We start from the raw sequence: 21,089 nt of genomic DNA on the forward strand, positions 1-21,089 counted from the left end.
GTACAAACTTACTTCTATCTCTCGTTCCTTTGTTCGAAGCATTGTATTTCCCGTCCCGATTCTGATTTTGCCATTTTTTGGTTGTTAATAAACTACAAAGAAACGAGAATAAAACTATTAAGAAACTTCATTTAAATTTTGGGAAACTAACCATTTCTCAAACTCGTTCGTCCTCTATCTTTTCCACAATAAATTCCTGCAAAAAACGTAATGAAACTATTATTAAATGATTATGCAACTGTAAACCAACTGAAAAACCACAATTATATCCCCAAAATTACATAGTTCTTACTCATTGTCATTTTTCATCATGTTTATTCGAATTAGATCGATTTACAACTATTATAAAACTAATTTGCTACCATTAACATACATCTTACCTTGTATATATGCTAGCTCTTGGTACTTGTCATATAACACTTCTTCATGATTTCTAAACCATTTTCAAACGATAATGCAACTGTAAGCCAACGCAAAAAAAATTAAAAAAAAGTTATTAGTATCCCTTGGTTCCTTAATCAGAATCAGTTCTTGTTTATTGGTTTTACCATATGAATTGCCTGTTGCACACCATTGAATCAACCAGAATGCAACTAAAAATGCTGTGTATCATTGTTGAAAAAAAAATCAGTTCATACCTTTTTTTTGGATTTGAGGGGGAGCTCCAGATCTGTTCAATACAGATTTACATTGCTTCAATCTGAATTTTCGACGATCGTTTGAGTGATATTGCACTATAAAAACCGAAATCAAATGTTGAATTTCAGTTTCTCCACGGTTGTCCTGCTCTTTTTTTTAAAAAATTTATGTTTAGATCGTTGGATTTGATCGTTTCCTATTGAAATTCGACGGGATTTACAGCTGTTTTATGTTCGATCTGGTTTCATTATGGTTGCGTGGCCGACTGCATCGATGGAGCTTCATTCATCCTCTCCGTTTGTGACGTGCGGCTGAAGGTAATGGCAAGTGGTATTTTTGTAATATTTTCCTTTTGGGCTGTACAAATGTTCATTGGGCCGGCCCACAGTATTGTTGTAATATTTTTCCCTTTTTAGAATATTCCTGTTTTTTTCCCAATTTTTAATAAACCGTATATTTTCGAAGGCGGAATTTAAAAAATTCAGGAGCAAAATCACTAATTATTCAATTTTTTTCCTATATATAAATGAAAATAACGTATTAGAAAGTTATTTTTTAAAAAGTAATAAGAGTAAATCGATGTGCCAAACAATTGCACATAAATATTTTTCGAAATGATGATTATGGGATTCTTACTATTATTATTGTTGTTAAAGATGATATTTTTGTAAAGTAGTTTTTTTTTATAATACCTTTATTTACTTATTACCATAGAATATAATTAATTTGTTCCTAAAACGATTTTGAGGAATGATATTGTAACTAGGGAAAACTTTATTACAAGTGAAAAGTATAAAGAAGAGGTAGGAATGGTCTTAAGCATATGAATCTGAAAAGAACATCATTTGTCATGTAAATAAATAAAGAGATAACAACCTTACATTCAAAAATTTATTCAGTGTAAGCTCAAGAAAAAGACCAAAGATCTCCTTATCAGTTGAGCCAAAATAAATTGGAAAAAGAAATAAAGAAAAGAATAATACATATGGATACATTTTTTACAATTGGGGTACACTAGCAATGCTTCTCTAATTATAACAGCACTTTTTTGCTGCAGTGTATAGTATAGGGAATATTTTAGCTGTAGCATTATATATAAGGGAAAAAAAGGAGACAAAATACTAATGAAAGTGATGTAATTTGCTTTTGGAGGTCTAATATGGTACCTCAAAATGGTGGAAAAGTGAAAGGCAAAAATGTTGTATTTGAGTTCGAGCTGATGAACAACTTCTGAAATCAATGAATTGCTGTCAAAAATAGAATCAAATTCTGTATGTTAACCAGACAATGCAGCCGTTTATTTGCTTAAAATGTCTAGTTCAAGTGTCTTCAGCGAAAATTTTGAGTATGAACTCGCGAAAGCGCCTTGAGTACTGTTTGGGATCAACAGCTGAAATAGATGTTGGATCATACTGAATGGACTTGTAGGCATGTTCAAGCTTTTTGCTAATGTCATAGTCCTGAAGTATGTCTATGACACCAAAAAACAGTATAACTTCATAATATTCTCCAGTGGGTTCTCCTATAAGCTGAAGTTCTAAGTCATTTTTTCTCAATGTCCGTTCAGCTCTTGCTGGCATGTTCATACCCAATTTTATACTAGCCCACCTGCAACACATCCAAATTGATAATCATGATTTCATGGTAATTAAATTATTATTATATCCATGAATAGTAATCTGTGGAGAAAACTATATGCTTCAACATCAAAAGTCCTTCCTGTAATAGAGATAACTACTATTCTATTATTTCCTGTCAAGGAAATGAGGTTTTAAATGATTCAAGTTCTCCACTTCATGTATCTTAAAAAAAGTGTATAATTCTTCAAGTTGATTTTAATAATCCTAAAAGTTGCAGCCTTATCAATATAAGTACCTTCCTCTTGAACCATATTAAAATTGACAACTATGGCAGAATCATTTTACCTGGATGGATCTAAAAGAAGCTGATCCATGTCTGCCCTTGAAAGTTGGAGACTCCCATCATTATCATCACCTGCAAGAAAGTAAAAAATACAGTCTCATGCGTTCAGAGCAAAGCAAAATGAGATATGGAGCAAAGATTTGAGTACAAAGTCTTGTAGGAGGAAAAGTTACCACCGGGAGTTCGAGCTCCAGAAGGAATAAGATGGCCAGCAGCTGATGTATTTCTGAAATGGAGGCCAACCAAAAGGCTGTAATCCATGATCCTCTCCTGTTCAAGGAACTCACAGTCTCTATCAATTTGCCTGCAACAGAAAAGAAAATATATAAAGGCTGACTTAATTGGAAAGATTTTACATAAAGTACACTGTTTGAAGATGAAGAAAACTCATAAAGCAGTTCAATTTTTCGGCCAAATCTATGAGTTGGGGAGGCTTGGTTTGGCTTTCTCACCGGCAAAAGTCCTGAAACCATGACTTCTGAAGTCGGAATATAAAGTTAAGATCAAGGTCTTTCAGGATTGTGGTTCCATCAATCTCTGTCTCAGGCTTATCTGTTGTTCGACCCAAGACAGATCCCTTCAAGTCAAAACGCCTGTGAATTGTATATTCGGTACAGAAAAGGTTCCCCATAATGATGAAACGTACCTTAAATACAACATCAATTAATTAATAATGGTCAATCTATCTTGTTGTAAGTAGAAGAAGCAACAGCCTCCTCACTTCATGAAAAACACTGCTTATATTATGCTTGGAAGAAAATTAAGTAACTACTTATAATATGCTTGGAAGAAAACTAAGTATGCAGTTTTTTACCTTCTTCTGTATAGGCTGCCCCATTAACTTTACACAGTGTAGACCATAAAATTTAGTCACCAGAGTGTTCTCAAATGCTCGAACATGGTTATAATAGGCTGACAACATTCTTATAAGCACCTTGACCACAAGACAAGGTAACATGATTAGCTAAGAATTTCAGGCAAAACTGGAAAAGATCAACCATGCATCAAAACTCACTTTTACTTCTGCTTTTTTCATAGTCTTTATCATGTAACGGTCATCATTGGTCAAGTAAAAGAAACTACCACTTTTTCCAGGAGACGAAAGCTCCCTAAGTGCATCATTGCCACAAATAGATATCATGTAATCAGCTGGGTCTACTTTAAACAGCTTCCTTAATGTCCTGAGAACATGTCAAGGCAAAGATCAATAGGTGATAAACTTCACACATGACTTTTTGGTAAGTACTAGAACCAAAATTAATAAGTAAACAAATCCTCTATTTGGATCTTGGATTTCAAGAGGGAAATAATGAATTTTGATGGATTTCATTTTCTTTTGTTTGAATTCAAACAAAAAATTGAGAGCTGTTTATAGAAAAAATAAAACTTAAATTTTGTATAATTTTACAAAACATAAAATAATTATAACATACATTCAAGAGAAGTGTACTATATTCTCTAACAAAGTTTTTCCTTGGTAAAATCCAATATCCAAAACAAACACAAAATAAATTTTGTTTTACGAGCTTTCTGTTTCTACAAATTTGCTTGATTCCCTCACTATGAGAAACTTAAAAAGATCCTCAGACAAAATTTGTTTAGTCTGTTTTCCAGCTTTATCAGCTTTATTATTAATAGTTTGGGGGGCACAGACAATTTTGGTAGTAATTAAAAAAAAATAGAGAGGGGTGTGTGTGTGTGTGGGAGCTATGTACTATAATGCCTGACCTGAAGACAAGTGGACAGTAATCCTTCCATTTAAATTCACAAGATTGGTGTGGTGGAGTATATTTAGTTCCTTCTGGAGGAAATCTTGTCCATAATTTTTCCTTGGGGTCAAAAGCAGACGGCTTTAGATCAAGAGATGCAGTTGGAGCTGGTCTTCCAACAGCATGTCTACAATAATGAGTCAAAAATGTTAAAACCTTTAACTATCAATTGCAAAATCTAATACAATTACAAAACTTTTTTTCCATCAACATAATCCCTTCAAATGAAGATGAAACTTGATCACATCAGTTTCAACTCAACATTATATATAAAGAACAAAGAATTTTATAAATACAGCACAGCAGCTATACAGAACCAATGCATGAAACATAAATCTAATAAACTGCATAACAAGAAGAAAGTCGTGTTAACCATAGCCACAACAATGCCTCTAATTATAACAATTGTATTTGGATCCACAAACCATCAAAACAGGAACAACCCTATGAAGAAAGAAAAAACAAGCTGACAAGAATTGGAGACAGAAAAACAAACAAAATGTTAATTAAGATAGATAGATAGAGCATTGGTTTTAAAGAAATAATGAATACCTGATTCCAAGCTGCAAATTAAGCATAAGGTCATAATTCTTATGGCCTTTACAAATGGTCTCCCCTTGTCTTTTAGTCTTCTGGGGCACTCTCATTTGTTGTCCCAAACCCGCTTTAGGAATATCATTCCTATTCCCATTAGCATCTTCACCATTCAAACCTGCATAACTATACTCCTCACAACTACTCTCTCTCCTACCACATAACAGTCCCCCAGCACCAAACCCAACCCTCTCATCTCCACCAGTCTCCCACAACCGCATCCTATCAAAGGGTCTCTCAACGGCCGCCCCAACTCTCCCGTCCACAGACATCCTCCTCGGCCTCTCTCCTCCGCCGCCGGATTCGCTGGCCTTGGAAGAGCGCCAAACGGCAAGTTTCTTCTGGGAGGGTAAGATGGAGACCTTCTCGCTGGGAGAGATACGACAATCGCAGAGGTCGACGGTGTAGACCTGTTGAGGGTCCCAGTCGAGATTGGCATCTGGAGAAGACCCAGAAGGGTAGTAAGTGCCGTTCTGCTCTCTCGGGTCACGACTCCAATTGCCGACGTAGAAGCTACCGTCCGGCCATTTGAAGGTACCGCTGCCTTTTGGGACTCCTTCTTCCCAGTAACCGTCGTACCTGTTTCCGTTCGTCCATATGAACATCCCTTTCCCGCATATCTCACCGTTTTTCCATTCCCCAGCGTAATGGTTACCTTCTTTCCATTGATACCTCCCTTGACCTTCCTGCTTACCAAAATCTCCATTAATGGAAAATGTAGTAAAAATTTAAGAAATTCAGAAAAGATTTATTTTTGTTCTATTTTTCTTTTGCAACCATAACAGCTTCTGATGGAAAATGCAGTGAAATCTAGTAACCAGTAATGAAAAGTAAAGAAGGAAGATTGAAAATTTAGTAACTCTATTATATAAATTTATACGAAGGTAATGCTAATCCTCATTCATCCACATACATTTTGATCAATGGTTAGTATATGTATATGAATAACAGTTGAACAATGGATATAACGTTCAGAGAAATTAAACAAGGGAAGGTTATGTGTAAGTAAGTATATACAATATATACAAATGTTATCTTACTTGCAAGCCTCGACGCCATTCACCCTCATATAAATCACCAGTAAAATAGTTCTTGACACCATGACCATGTTTCAAGTTCATGATCCATTGTCCCTTATAAGTATCTCCATTGGGGCCAGTATAAGTACCGGTCCCATCCATGTACCCGCTTTTGAACTCGCCTTCGTAGGTGGCCCCAGACGGCCAACTGAATCGTCCTCGACCCATAGTTTTGCCCCTGAACCACTCTCCCACGTACATGCACCCATCGGTCCATAGATACTTGCCTTGTCCGTGAGGAAAGTTATCAGACCATTGCCCTGTGTAGTAGTCCCCATTAGGAAGGACTTTGTCTGCGTGGTACATATCTCCAACCACACTCATCCCACTGTCGTTTTCCTCTTCCTCTTCATTTTCGGCGTCCACGTGAGCTATGATTGATGTTCCGAATATGCTATTCGCGCGCTTCTTCGCTGCCTGTGTCCTCCGCACCGTTGCCTCCCATGCCTTTATCATGCTACTGCTATTACTACTGCTTTCTCTGCTCATTTTTGGATGTCGTTTTTTGTTTTTTTTTTCTCCTTTTTCTATTGTTGTTCACGATGCCAAGATGATGATCATGACCAATATTGATCAGTGCCCAGATGAGCAAAATGTGTTAGTTTGATAATGATGATGATGATGATGATCATTTCTCTTTGCCACTTTCTTTCGTTGTTGTGGATTTGTTTGATGATTTTCTGAAGTAACCCAAAAGAGCAATTGTACCAAACAATGGCTTTCTCAACATGGAAAACCGTTTCATCATTTTGGTGACAAGTTTCGGTATTGAGGGGCTCTCATTATCTTCTTCTCCAATTACTTTAAAAGAGTCTTTTTCTATAATCACATCACCACGCACATTAACATTAATAAAAGAAAAACCTACTTCTTAACTCTATAATTAATTAATTGATTAATAATAATAATAATAATACAGCATTATGAAAGAAACAGAATGCCTGCCGGCTTAGAAAGAGTTTGACAGAAAAAGAATGGAAAATTTGTCACAAGTCAACTCAAAAGGAAAGAGTTTTCTTTTCCAAAGGGTGGATTTGTGGGTATAGTAAGGGATATGTGTTCTGTGATTCTGATTGTGATTTAGAAAGAGACTAGGTCTGACCGTTCGTGTCCTACAACATCTACGAACCATGACATCTGGAGAGATGTGCATGGTCAAAAAGTCAAGTTAATAGCTTACTAATCTCAGACTCTCATATGCAACTTTTGTTGCTCTTTTCAAGGGGAAACCAAAACCAACTATTACTATCCTATATATATCTCTTTAATTTTAATGGCTCTTCTTTCTCATACCTCTCTTTCCATTGCCTTTCTCTCTTAAATACTCAATGTGTAACCGAATATTTGGGTAAATCATCAATTTGGTAAGGGTGTGTTTGGCATTGAAGAAACAAAATAGGAGAGAGAACTTTTTTTATAACTATATAGGAGTTTATATGATGGAAACATGTCTTTTGCTCCTACCATATTTTAATTTTGGAGAAATTATAATCTAAATATATAATATGATGTTGCACATCGTAGTTACTTTGGATGTTCTACCAATTTTTGTGAAATTTTTTTACAATTCGTTAAGCATAAAAAATAAACCAATTCGTTAAGCATGATTTCCCAACAATCCCTACAAGGAAAGGACAGTTAGATCCTGCCTTTAAATGACTAGAATTTCAATTTACATATACCCAATTGTTAACATCATCATTTATTTATAAGCGAAGCGTGTGTAAATTAAGAGTGTACGTAGGTCGGTTTAGTCGGGTTATAGTATATTTTTACCAATCTAATATAAATATCGGTTACAAATATTTAATTGTAACCCGCCAAATTAAAAATTAGAAAAAGTTCAACCTGCCCAATAATTTCGTTGGTTTGGTCGGGTTAACTCGTCCAAACTGTTTTTCACTTTTTTTTTATATAATTATTATTTTTAGTTTTTAATTCAAAAAATTAGATTTAAAAAAAATAAAAAATACATATTTATATTTCAAGTTAAAAACTAAAAATTATTGGGCAGGTTGAAACTAAAAATATGTGAATTTTTAACGGCCAAAAAAGTTAAGGGGGCATGATTTAGTACATGTTAAAGTTCGGGGAAAAAATTACTAATTAGCCTTATAAATATGATATTTTTTTAAAAGTACAAATTGGGATATTTTAGGATAGAAAAATCTTTTTTTTTTTTAATCTTAATTTTTGATAAAAATATTAAAAAAAAATGAGAAATTAAATAAATAAGTTTTGATGTATATATTTTTTAATTAATTAATCGATTAATAATTATAAGTTTAATAAAATATTTATAAAATAAAAGAATTAAGAAGAAAGAGAATCTCTTCAAGCGTGGGGGCGAGATTATACATGTGACAGTCAGTAGTCCCGTGATCTGTAAGGGAAATACTGGGTAAGCTGTGCAATCCCACACCGCCTGGGGAAGGTCAAGTGGGATGAATCTAAGACTGTGTAGGTATGGGACTACACAGTTGAAGAGGGCTTAAATGGATTGATTGGTACTACCTATATCAACAAGGTGCAGTCAATAGTCTCGTGATCTGTAAGGGGAAATACTGTGTAAGCTGTGCAATCCCACATCGCCTCTACTTATATCAACAAGGTGCATCTTGTATTTGTAACGTCCCCGCTTCAAGCCTCCATTGGGTCCTTACACCCACGGAATAATGGCTCTTATACACGAGTACGCCACTCTGACTTCTTCATGGACTGATGACTGACCCTACAGACCAACACGAGTGTTTTCAGCGTGCTTTGTCCTCACTCGCACGCTTCTTGGGAAAACTTCCCAGGAGGTCACCCATCCTGATATTGCCCCAGGTCAAGCACGCTTAACTGTGGAGTTCTTTCGTGATGGGCTACCGAAAAACAAGATGCACCTTGTTGATATAGTTAGTACCAATCAATCCATTTAAGCCCTCTTCAACTATGTAGTCCCATACCTACACAGTCTCAGAATCATCCCACTTGACTTTCCCCAAGCGGTGTGGGATTGCACAGCTTACCCGGTATTTCCCCTTACGGATCACGGGACTACTGACTGTCACAATCACCCCCCTTACGGGGTCCGACGCCATTGTCGACCACACTTCCGGATGGGTCAAGGCTCTGATACCATTTGTAACGTCCCTGCTTCAAGCCTCCATTGGGTCCTTACACCCACGAAATGAATGGCTCTTATACACGAGTGCGTCACTTTAGTTGCTTCATGGACTGGCGACTGACCCTACAGACCAACACGAGTGTTTTCAGCATGCTTTGTCCTCACTCGCACGCTTCCAGGGAAAACTTCCCAGGAGGTCACCCATCCTAAAATTGCCCCAGGTCAAGCACGCTTAACTGTGGAGTTCTTTCGTGATGGGCTACCGAAAAACAAGATGCACCTTGTTGACATAGGTAGTACCAATCAATCCATTTAAGCTCTCTTCAACTGTGCAGTCCGATACCTACACAGTGTCAGAATCATCCCACTTGACCTTCCCCAGGCGATGTGGGATTGCACAGCTTACCCGGTATTTCCCCTTACGGATCACGGGACTACTGACTGTCACAATCACCCCCGCTTACGGGGTCCGACGTCCTCGTCGACCACACTTTTGGCTGGGTCAAGGCTCTGATACCATTTGTAACGTCCCCGCTTCAAGCCTCCGTTGGGTCCTTACACCCACAGAATAATGGCTCTTATACACGAGTACGCCATTCTGAAGGGAAAGGTCAAGTGGAATGATTCTGAGACTGTGTAGGTATGGGACTACACAGTTGAAGAGGGCTTAAATGGATTGATTGGTACTACCTATATCAACAAGGTGCATCTTGTTTTTCGGTAGCCCATCTCGAAAGAACTCCACAGTTAAGCAAGCTTGACTTGGGAGTAATTTCAGGATGGGTAACCTCTTGGGAAGTTTTCCCAGGAAGCGTGCGAGTGAGGACAAAGCATGCTGGAAACCTCGTGTTGGTCTGTAGGGTCAGCCATCAATCCAGGAAGCAGCCAGAGTGGTGTACTCGTGTATAAGAGCCATTCATTCCGTGGGTGTGAGGACCCAATGGAGGCTTGAAAGGGGGACGTTACAATACAGGCAACTTTAAGCAACGAATTAGCCATTGGAAACGGGAGATCAAGGATTGGAAGAAGGGGCGCGATGCTATATCTGTTCAGAAGTTCCGCGAGGCTGAGCTGAATCTTAGTGAAGTTATGAACCAACGAGAAGTGTTATGGCGCCAGCGCTCTAAACAATTGTGGCTTCAAGAAGGTGATAGTAACAGTAAGTACTTTCATGCTAAAGCTACTTCTAGAAAGAAACACAATACTATAACTCACCTTATGAATGATGTGGGTCAATGGGTTACTTGGGAGGATGGGTTACAGAATGTTATGGTTGATTATTTCAATACCTTATTTACTTCAAATGTGGTTGATTACTCAACTGTGGTAGAGGAGATTACTTCTTCAATTACCGTGGATCAGAATTTGGCTTTACTTAGGCTGGTTTTGGAGGAAGAAGTTAGAAGAGCTCTGTTTAGTATGCATCCTGATAAATCTCTTGGTCCCGATGGTATGATACCCAAGGCTTTTTCCATAAATACTGAAAAATAGTGAAGAGCGATGTTGTGAACCAAGTTTGCCAATTTTTTACGGATGGTAGTATTCCTGATGGTCTAAATGACACGAATTTTGTTTTGATTCCGAAGAAGAAACAACCTACTTCGATGGGTGACCTTCGACCCATATCCTTGTGCAATGTCTTGTATAAGATAGTGTCTAAGGTGCTTGCGAACCGTTTAAAAGAAGTGATGCCTCGGGTCATATCCCCAAACCAATCTACTTTCATCCCGAGACGCCTTATTACTGATAATATTATGATAGCGTTTGAGGTTATGCACTATCTCAAAAGAAAGCGTAAAGGCAAAGAAGGCTATATGGCGCTCAAGCTGGATCTTAGTAAAGCTTATGATCGTGTGGAGTGGGGCTTTCTTCGAGCTATGATGAGTAAAATGGAATTTGACTTGCGTTTCGTTGATCTTGTTATTGCTACGGTTAACTCTGTGCGGTATAAAATAATTCATGGCGAGCATGAGTTGGGTCCGATTGTTCCTGGGAGGGGTATTAGACAAGGTGATCCTCTATCACCTTATTTATTTCTTATTTGTGCTGAGGGCTTCTCATCTTTGATATGGAAGTTTGAGCGGGATGGTGGGCTTAAAGGTTGCAAGGTGGCTACTGGTGCTCCGGTTATATCTCATATGCTTTTTGCCGATGATATTTATGTCTATTGTCGCGCAACTGATAGAGAGGCTTCGAATATATTATATATACTTCAGCTATTTGAGATCGCTTCTGGTCAACAGGTTAATTTCAGTAAGTCCTCTGTGTTCTTCAATAATAATGTGCCTAATACTGCTCGAGACCGATTGTGTGGGATCCTTAGAATGAGACTTGCAGATGAACATAGTACTTATCTTGGGCTCCCTTGTGTCATGGGAAGAAATAAGGATGCTATCTTGGGGTTCTTGAAAGACAAAATGCAGAAGCGCATTCAAAGCTGAGAGGGTCGTTTCTTGTCTACTGCTGGGCGTGAAGTTCTATTAAAAACTGCAGCACAAGCTTTGCCAAGTTTTGCTATGTCTGTGTTCTTATTGCCTTTGAAAACTTGTTCACATATGGAAAGCCTTATGTCTAAGTATTGGTGGAGTTCGGGTGGCAGGAAAGGTGTGAGTTGGTTTAGTTGGAGGAAACTATGCAAAACTAAGAACTCTAGAGGGATGGGTTTTCGGAGTTTGCGTGAGTATAATCTGTCTTTGTTGGGTAAGCAAGGTTGCTATATCAGGACTCCCTTGTGGGTCGGATATATAAGGCTCGATATTTTCCTAACTGTACATTCTTGGAGGCCGAGTTGGGTGGCAATCCGAGTTTTATATATGGCGTAGTGTCTTTGAGTCACAAACGCTGCTCAAAGATGGTGCTCGTAGGAGAATAGGACCTGGTTCATCTACTGAGGTGCTTAACACGCCTTGGCTGTTGTCTGAAGATAATCCGTGTGTGGTCTCTAATCATCCGGCACTGACCAATTGTAAAGTGTCTCAACTCATGAAGCCAGGTAGTAGACAATGGGACTTGGAGCTTATTGAGAACTTGTTTGATTCCCATTATGTTGAGCTCATCAAACAGGTGCCTTTGAGTGTTAATCTTGCGAGTGATAGTTGATTTTGGAATAAGGATCCAACTGGTTTTTTCACCGTCAAAAGTTCCTATAATCATCTACAGTCGGTCAATGGTAGTTGGAACTCCTCTATTGAGGATGATGTTTGGAGGATGTTGTGGAAGATTAAAGCTCCTCTAAGGTTTTACATTTTGTTTGGAAATCTTTCGGGTTGTTTGCCTACGCATACTCAACTTTCTAGTAAACATGTTCCGGTGGAGTTGCATTGTGTGTTGTGCAGCTATGGGGAAGAGTCAATGTTCCATGTTTTGGTTCAATGCCCCTTTGCTCATTCATGTTGGCTCCACTCTGCGTTAGGTGTTGGCCATTCCACAACAAACAATTTTTTTGACTGGTTTATGGAAGTGTTGGCAGTGGGCAATATGGGGTTGGTGGAAGAAGCCGTCATGGTTGGTTGGGCAATTTGGAAGGCTCGGAATGATATACTTTGGAATGGTAGAAGCTGTAGTGCTGCTGATGTTATTTGGCTGGCTCGTACCACTCTTCGACAATGGACGAGTGCTCAGTCTAAGCGGCTGGGCTCGGTGTCTCTGGCTTCCAATCGCACTGACACAAGAGATTACTGGTCCAAACCGGCTGCTGGTCAATTAAAAATTAATGTGGATGGGGCGGTTTTTGAAGCCACAAATAAGATAGGCACGAGTTTTGTAGCACGTGACTGCGATGACTGAGTGATGGAGGCGTTTCTAACTATTTCTTCTGTCAGTTGCCGACTCGAAATTGCAGAAGTTCTCAGTGTCAAAGAAGCATTTAGTTGGATAAAGAGGAATAATAGGTCAAATGTCATTTTAGAGATAGACTGCATTTTAGTTGTTCAAGCTATTCTTAGTTCGGTATCTATGCCTTCTATTTTTGGTTTATTAGTTAAAGATTGTCAAGTTATTTTATCTTCTTTAAGTAATATTTTTATTGGTCATGTAAAAGGTCTGCTAACAAAGCCGCGCACTGTATGGCACGTGGTGCTTGTTATTGGTCAGGTCTCTTTTTTCTGAGAGTGGTATTCCTCTTGCTCTTCAGTTCTTTGTATTAACGGATATTTCTGTCTAATAAAGATTATTTTCATTGAAAAAAAAAATTATATATCTTATTTTTGTATAATACTGTCAATATAATATACTATAATAAAATTAACCAAAGACAAAGAACCCGAACAAAATAATACCATATTCAATAAACTAAATATAATTTACAGTAAAAGAAAAAGTCAAAGACAAATCATCTAATTGCTCCAAAATTTGCAAAAAAAAAAAAAAATTACTATAGTACAATAAACACAGTCATACTAATTTTTTTAGAAAATTTATATTTCAAGTGTCTGAATTTATATAATCGTTGGATCATGATTATTCGTTTCCAAGGAAGAGGGCATTTTTTATGAGCCCGATAGAAAAAACCCAGGTATATATATCCCTATATTAATTTTAATTATTATTATTGTTATCAACAGAATATATAATATATTAATAGGTAGATGATGATCAAATCAAAGCTTGTTGAGCTTGGCAAGAACAAAGACTGTAGCAGAAGTGACTCCTGGAATAAAGAAGTCATTACGAATAGCACGTGGCATCAAAGACTGCTTTATAAACAAAGTAGCAATAGGAACTCCAAAGATGTAAATCAGCGTATCCTTAGCTCCTCCAAGTCCTGTCAATCCTGGACTTATATTCAGTATCTCTTTCAGGATTGTTTGAAATTGTATCTTTGTTATCTCTGTCACTTCTCCACTATTCTGCTCATCATGAACCTATTCATATATCACCACCAATTAATTCATATATTATTAACGTTAATACTTATAATATATCTGTACTTACGTGGATATAGGCCTTGTGGACTACATCAGCAGCGGGTATCTTAATTTGAGTGTTACCTAATTCTTTGTTGATTTCTCTGCAAAATTAGATTTAACATAGATTAATTATATTTAGTTATCAATCATTTCTGTGAAAAAATAAAAAAAGATAGGTGATTGATTAATTAGTACTCGACAGTTTGGCATACTGCCCGATAGAAATCGGCTACGGTAGGGTCCTTTTTGGCTTCCAGATGCTTTTTATAGCACCGTTCGATAGTGGATATTTTTATGTTCTTCTGCTCACTTCCTACATACAAAATCTCATATAATGAAATCATAGTTTACACAAACATAATGTTCTATATATATATACATAATTATTGACAGCATGTCATCATGTTTATATGTACACACACCATCTCGTTTCATCAAAATAAAAAAAATTTCATGACCCAATTCGATACAATTGCATATTTGCTATATGTATAAAAATATGTAGATAAACAAAATAATTGAGATTGAAAAAGAAAGATGATACCGGAAGAAATTTTTTGGAGGGATTGGCCCATAATATCCTAAACTTCTTGTGGTTTAATTATTTTGAGTAGGGGTATAACATAATTTAGAAGTGATATATATATATATATGGAACACTTCTTAATGGGTAATACCCATTGATAGGAACTAAAAAAAATTAATAAGGTAACAATTTAATAACCTTTTATGGCAAGTTTCTAACAATTATTTTTTTTTAAAAAAAAATTATATTTATTTTTTATAAAATTAGAAATAATAATTACAATTAATAATTTGAAAAATAAATTATAAATTATTTTTAAAAATTAATTAAAATTACTACTTTATTATTTTATGAAATTGTGAGTATATTAATAATTTATTATTGTAAAACTAAAAATCATTTACATGTATATTAATGTGTTTTTTTATTAGGAGAATAAGAGCTTGATTGTGAAATCCAATTGTCTTAATATTATTCATACTCTTAAAAATAAAACGCTACAATACTTCTTAATTCTTACTTAGGCTATCATTGTTAGAGAAATATTATTATCATCCAATAATTTTTTTGATATTACCATGCATCATTCTCCTAGAATAACTAATGAGGTGTTGTTCATTATTTATATTGAAAGATGATAATCTTTTCTAGGAGTCAAATATAATTTTTTGTGTTGAAATTCTTGTTTTGGTAATTGCCATTATTCAATAATGTTTATGACACTTTGTTCTTCCTTCATTTTTTTTTTTGTTAAATTTTTTTTCATTGGTTTTGTTCTTATAGATTTGGTAAGCTCAAGTATTTTTTTTTTTAAAAATAAAAACATATAAATAATTGTTAATTATTATAAAATTAAAGATTTTAGGTTTAGAAAAAATATTATACATTTTATATGTATTACAGTTTAAAGCTTAAAATTATTATTTTTTTGTTTTCAGTAATGTAATATAGAATTCTAGTTTGAAGAAATTTTATAAAAAGATAAATATACACTTTTTTTCTTTTTAATCTTTAAAATGATTTTTATTAAAAAAAAAATAGTTTGTTAGTTTTTTAGTGTGTTTTATTTTTTAAATAATAATTCCATTTATAAATTTTTTATTTCTATTAATAGTTTTATCTATTTTAGGAATCTAGAGAATAACAAAATAGGAAATATTAATTTTTTAATATTTAATTAATAATTATAAATATCAACCATTAGATATTTGATCTAATGGTCAAGAATAAAATACCCATACATGGGTAATACCCATTAAGAGCATACCCATATATATATATATATATATATATATATATAATAAACATAATAATATTAAGATGGGTGAGAATAAAGGGAACTGTCTTGTAGGAAAATATATTTGCATTCCTTTGGCAATAAGCAATACCTTGAAGACGTTTTAGACATGATTCAGAAACAGCACATGGAATGGAATGAAATGTACATATCGTCCTTAAGGAAAGTATATGTTATAATATCTAGTATAATATAATATAGATTAAAATAGTTTCATATCGTATATATGTATATAGAATAATTTTATAGTAAGAAAATTAGTTTTGTTCTTATAGTATCACTACTACAATGTGTTGGCCTTTAGCTGGAGACTGTTTTTTCACCCATATTTATAAAAAAGGAAGCTAAAGGGTGTAAAATATCCGCTTTGTTCAAAATTGACATTTAGAGACAGTTTTTTGATAAAAACCGTAGGTATAAAATTGCATTATACCATTTAGAGGCGGTTAGAAAATAAAGTACGCTGGGTTTTAAGGGTAAACCCTATGGCGTCGGTTCCTATATAAGAACCGACGCCATAGGGTTATATAAGTAACCCTATACGCGTCTCATTCATCATCTTCTTCCTCACTCGAACACAGCAGCAGCCCAGCCAAACCCAAAAACCAGAGCCCCAAACCCTCGCCGACCACCGCCTCCCCCACCCATTTCTCCCCCATTTCTCAACCATTTGAGCCCATTTTTGTTGCAAAATCTTCTATTTTCGATACTTAATCCTATACACCCAAAAAGTTTTAATTTTGTTCCCTATTTAAGTGTCATCCGAACCCATACAAAAAATAGTGGGTATAACTCCGGCCACCATCATTTGTTGAGAAAACATTGAATCTCAACATCCTTTAAGGTATAAATATAGTTTCTTGATGAGGTGCATCTTGGAAAAATAAAAATAATAATTACAACCGTCTTTTTGAAGCCCTCGACTAGACAATTAAAGGTCACCATCTCGTGACAATAACTCGCCTGCCTCTTCCTAATAGTTTCCCTAATGACACAACTGCCAATTGTGAAACCACGAGCATGTGTTATAGTGTGAATTTTTTGCCTAGAAACTCGAGAGCAGTCTCTTATAAAATTGACACGTAGATCCAATCCCCGAGGAATGAATGAACTCTTAATTAATGACTCTCAAAGAGTTAACCTTGCTTGATCTGAACTTGCGAGATGATGTGACCTTGATAGGGTCTAGTCGCATACTATGTCTTACGTAGTGTAAGATAAGTAAGATTGAGAGGACTTACACAAGTTGCACATATATTAAAATATACGCGATGACTAAGTAACCTTCTCTTGCGACTAAGTGAAGATCGCTTCTTTACATAACAATTGGTCTGAATGACGAAACATGTTCGACGACTCGATAAGGAATCGCGTGTCCCATGTTGTCAACACACGAGGCTACCAATATGATTCGAAGTGAACGCAGACATTCCAGTGATAGGCCTATTAGCCATTTAGTGAATATAGAACGCATCTAAAGCCTGCGAGTTTGTGCGAGAATATGAACAGGCAACTCGTACCCGATAGGTTGCATACGTTGTTGTACTTATTATTAAAATGAATTAAACTGTTCTTCATTTATTCTTTTACGTTTATTTTGATTTAATACTATTATTTATTGTAAAATGATTCTACAATCGATAAGTTATGTAAAACTAAAAGGACACTTGCTTTTTATATAAAGGAGTAATCTAAATTAAATAAGAAATGACAGAAATCATTTGCAACAGTGGACTAAGGAGACTGTGATCTGACTGAATTACCATATTTTCTTTTGTCCTTATTTTTTTTCAGCATGTTCATTAATGTTGAATACTCGCTACTCTAAGTGAGTGTTCGTGCTTTTTTCGTTCGTTTTATTTATTGTTTACACGTATTTTAGTGTTGTCTAAATTTCTCTGACAACAGTATAATTTTTTTTCTATCTTAAATGTACGACCTCAATGGTTATACTAGTATGTATAATAATGTACCGAGTGCGTCTTGTTCAAAAAAAAAAAAAATATGTAACGATGTGTGTCCAATTATTCTCACGTGTGAATTCGCCTCCAATAAACATGGCCAGTTTTTAGAAATTCCCATGTTATTTTAATCATATATCTTACTATTATAAATATGGCTTATTAGTGTGGTAGTTTATGACAAATTTACCCTCATAAATTTAATGTTATTACATATTTTTTTTTTGTCTTTACTCTCTTTTGTTTTTATTCTCATGAAGTCAAAAACTACACTAATTAGTCCTTAATGACAAATTTGCCCTCATAAATTTAATGTTATTACAAATCTATTTCTTTTTGTCTTTACCCTCTTTTGTTTTTACACTGAAGTTATAAACTACACTAATTAGTCTTAAATTTAGTTTGCTTTGTGTTGTGGAAAAGAGATGATTCATACAAATTGATAATTATGGTATTTTTCCAAAAGTTTACAAAATGTCGTTTATATGTTCATTAGAATATATAATTATCTTAATTCTAATAATAGTAAACTAAATTCTAATTAGTCTTAAAGTTGATATTTTAAGATTTAATTTAATTAAATTATATATCTATATCTATCTCTTACTATTATAAAAGAGACATAATAGTATGATAGTTTGTTGTCACTTTTACCCTTTATAATATTGTAAAATTACATTGATATTACATTGATCATAGAGTTAATTTACTTGTTTGAAAAATCAATATATTAAAATCTTCTACTACATTTTTGTTTATTTGGTTTTTTTAATACAAATAAAGAGATTGTGATCTAACTATTATATATAATTATGTGAAAATTATATGTAAGTGTTGTTGATAAGTGGAAGAACATTATACCTTTAATATAATTATAATTTTATTATTATTTTTTTTATATAAAATGAGCTAAAACATTATTTTAAGGAGCAAAATTAAAACATTTGAACTACTACTTTTGTATATCTTTTTTAATTTGTATAATAATATAAGTAGCAACTTATGTTTTTTTCATTCAACTTATTTTTCTTGGATAAAACTTTCTTTGTCTCTATCAAATGTCAAATTTTTAGTATGTTTAATACTAGATTTAACTTTTTTTTAATAAATAAATGCTACAATTAACTTGAACACAATATCACTTTGCTATTCCATATTTTTGTTTTTTATATTTTGCTATTACATATATTTGTTAATATATATTTGTTAATGTATGAGTGGGTCTTACCATTTAAAATATTATTTTAGAGATATTTGTAACAAACTCTCAAATTATTATATTTATTACTTAAGTATCTAAGTTATTTTTAGCAGCAAAAATACTAAATTATTATATTTGTAGCACATAAATATCTAAATTATTTTTTTTTGTAATAAAAAACACCTAAATCATTACGTTTGTAACACTTAAGTACGTAAGTTGTTATTTTTTTTATTATTAAAGTACATAAATTATTAACAGATTTGACACTACGTATGCAAAGTACCTAATAATAGTTTTTTTTTCTTCACATTTTTCCATATGTTTTTTCAATTTCTTTACTTACATTTTTTTTTTGAAAAATAACGTTATATTTAAGTTTCGGGAAGATAGTATTGTAGTAACAATGTGAGAACAACCATAAAACGATTGTTCATAGTTTTATAAAGAAAAAAAAGAAAATTAGTCCTTAAAAATATTAAAAATACTGTAGATCTGTATTTTTGTAATTTTTTTATAGTTAATAATAAAATAATTCTAGAAATAATTTAGTTAGTTAGGATCTATAAACATATAAATTTGAATATCTTTGATGCTAATCAAATAATTTAGTACAAATAGTACAAGCATTATAATTTAAATACTTTTGTTGTTAAAAAAATAATTTTGGTATATACTTAAGTATTACAAACCATGCATGCATTACAAACCATTCATTGCTAGAGTTGTTAATGAATTTATTTATTTTTTAAAAAAGACGATAGTAATATTCTGGCAACCATGCATGCATTGCATAGGCAAATTATTTTAGTCTGGTTTTTCTTCATTACACACCAATAATATACAAACGTTTCATACAATTATAGCTTATTGAGATTTCTTTTCATGAAGGGTAACTAAGGATGTACATTTTTTTTTTTCGTTTTTAAAAAAGATTGTCATATGGAGCCATGGCTGCATGCGGCTTCGTCAAGCTCAACGCCTCATCTTTTAACTGGATCGATCAACAGTCATCTGCGTCGAGTTACCATCCCGATCCGCGTCGAGGCTTACACTGATGAACTCGTTAAAATCGCTCCAGTCAGTGTTAAAGCAATTAAATTAAATCAATCTCAGTAGCACTATATCATAGTTCATCCGGTTCTCCATGTTCTCAAAGCAACGAAGCAGTCCTCCTCCTGGCTCTCCTCTTTAGATTTGTATTCTTTTTATTTAGATTAGATTTTGGAGGTATATAATAAATTATTTTTGGTAAGGGATGATAGATAGAGATTTTGTTTTATCATTTTCAAAACTTTGTTTTGTTTTTTGGCACCATATATTTATTTTTTTATGTTATGACTAATCAAAGATGTTTGTAAAGTGCTTCTCCATCATTCTGATCCTCCAACAAACTATCACGGTAAATATCTCTCTCTCTGATTTTCTTTTTTTTTTTCTTTTTTCGTAGACTGAATTCATTCCATTTTATATAGCCGTATTTCGATATTATGTAAATTGTGAGAGTGTTTTAGTTGGTGTATATACTGTTTGATATAATGTCTGTGTGATTCGTGAAAGAATTGATTATATTAAGGGCCAGTGGTCACGATTCTCAAGCAACTTTTCTATAGTTTAATACCTCTTGATCATATTCATTCTTCAAGTTACCTTAAGAGTTTTCTATTTTAATTTTCTTTGTCTATCGTTTGTTGTTGTAAATGAGTTCAATGTTTTTTTTTCTTTTTTTGTTTCACAACTCTTTTTATATTCTTTCTTTTTCCAATGTTTTTCTTTTTGTTATAGGTTTGTTTTATATTGATTTTGTTCTATTTTGCGCCATTATTTATGGCTTTGGCGCCTTACAAGGCTTTAGCACCTATTATATGGTTGGGCCCCTAATTATTTAGGGTAGTTTGTTTAAATTTTCACGTTTTTCAGTATTGAATGTATAAGAAAATTTTGACACAATAATATTTTAAAGTTAATAAGTTATGCACTATACAGATTTATTAGTCGGAATAAAAGGATTATTTTGGTTAATGTATGATTTAAAGAATATTTTAAACTGAAATAAGGTTTAAGAGAGGTTACTTTAAACG

At 34.0% G+C, this 21,089-nt stretch overlaps 3 protein-coding genes across 3 annotated transcripts; 1 reads left to right on the forward strand and 2 right to left on the reverse strand.

The window, feature by feature from the left end:
• Window positions 1-1,471: 1,471 nt before the first annotated feature.
• LOC115698691 (phosphatidylinositol 4-phosphate 5-kinase 4) lies at window positions 1,472-7,407 on the reverse strand. The gene is made up of 9 exons (XM_030625829.2): window positions 5,966-7,407; window positions 4,884-5,611; window positions 4,291-4,458; window positions 3,578-3,743; window positions 3,377-3,496; window positions 3,015-3,208; window positions 2,736-2,866; window positions 2,565-2,634; window positions 1,472-2,247 (listed from the first exon to the last, which is right to left on the reverse strand). Exons 1-9 carry the CDS (start codon window positions 6,491-6,493, stop codon window positions 1,959-1,961), a joined length of 2,394 nt encoding a protein of 797 aa, XP_030481689.2. The 5' UTR covers window positions 6,494-7,407; the 3' UTR covers window positions 1,472-1,958.
• Window positions 7,408-11,671: 4,264 nt separating this feature from the next.
• Window positions 11,672-12,902, forward strand: LOC133030494 (uncharacterized). The gene is made up of 3 exons (XM_061103252.1): window positions 11,672-11,816; window positions 11,899-12,179; window positions 12,276-12,902. Exons 1-3 carry the CDS (start codon window positions 11,672-11,674, stop codon window positions 12,900-12,902), a joined length of 1,053 nt encoding a protein of 350 aa, XP_060959235.1.
• Window positions 12,903-13,508: 606 nt separating this feature from the next.
• On the reverse strand, window positions 13,509-14,774 carry LOC115700569 (uncharacterized). The gene is made up of 4 exons (XM_030628145.2): window positions 14,568-14,774; window positions 14,219-14,336; window positions 14,049-14,124; window positions 13,509-13,978 (listed from the first exon to the last, which is right to left on the reverse strand). Exons 1-4 carry the CDS (start codon window positions 14,596-14,598, stop codon window positions 13,715-13,717), a joined length of 489 nt encoding a protein of 162 aa, XP_030484005.1. The 5' UTR covers window positions 14,599-14,774; the 3' UTR covers window positions 13,509-13,714.
• Between the last annotated feature and the right edge of the window lie 6,315 nt (window positions 14,775-21,089).

Source organism: Cannabis sativa, chromosome 8, assembly GCF_029168945.1.
Source record: "Cannabis sativa cultivar Pink pepper isolate KNU-18-1 chromosome 8, ASM2916894v1, whole genome shotgun sequence".
Classification (NCBI taxonomy): domain Eukaryota; kingdom Viridiplantae; phylum Streptophyta; class Magnoliopsida; order Rosales; family Cannabaceae; genus Cannabis; species Cannabis sativa.

Coding starts and splice junctions, on each gene's coding strand:
- LOC115698691 (XM_030625829.2), bottom strand. CDS start 6,493: ATGAGCAGAGAAAGCAGTAGTAATAGCAGTAGCATGATAAAGGCATGG. Junction 5,612..5,965: donor AATGGCGTCGAGGCTTGCAA/GTAAGATAACAT, acceptor TTTGGTAAGCAG/GAAGGTCAAGGGAGGTATCA. Junction 2,635..2,735: donor TGGAGCTCGAACTCCCGGTG/GTAACTTTTCCT, acceptor ACTTTCTTGCAG/GTGATGATAATGATGGGAGT.
- LOC133030494 (XM_061103252.1), top strand. CDS start 11,672: ATGGAAAGCCTTATGTCTAAGTATTGGTGGAGTTCGGGTGGCAGGAAA. Junction 11,817..11,898: donor GTATAATCTGTCTTTGTTGG/GTAAGCAAGGTT, acceptor ACATTCTTGGAG/GCCGAGTTGGGTGGCAATCC. Junction 12,180..12,275: donor ATGTTGAGCTCATCAAACAG/GTGCCTTTGAGT, acceptor AATCATCTACAG/TCGGTCAATGGTAGTTGGAA.
- LOC115700569 (XM_030628145.2), bottom strand. CDS start 14,598: ATGGGCCAATCCCTCCAAAAAATTTCTTCCG. Junction 14,337..14,567: donor CCTCCAAAAAATTTCTTCCG/GTATCATCTTTC, acceptor TTTTGTATGTAG/GAAGTGAGCAGAAGAACATA. Junction 14,125..14,218: donor GCAGTATGCCAAACTGTCGA/GTACTAATTAAT, acceptor CTAATTTTGCAG/AGAAATCAACAAAGAATTAG.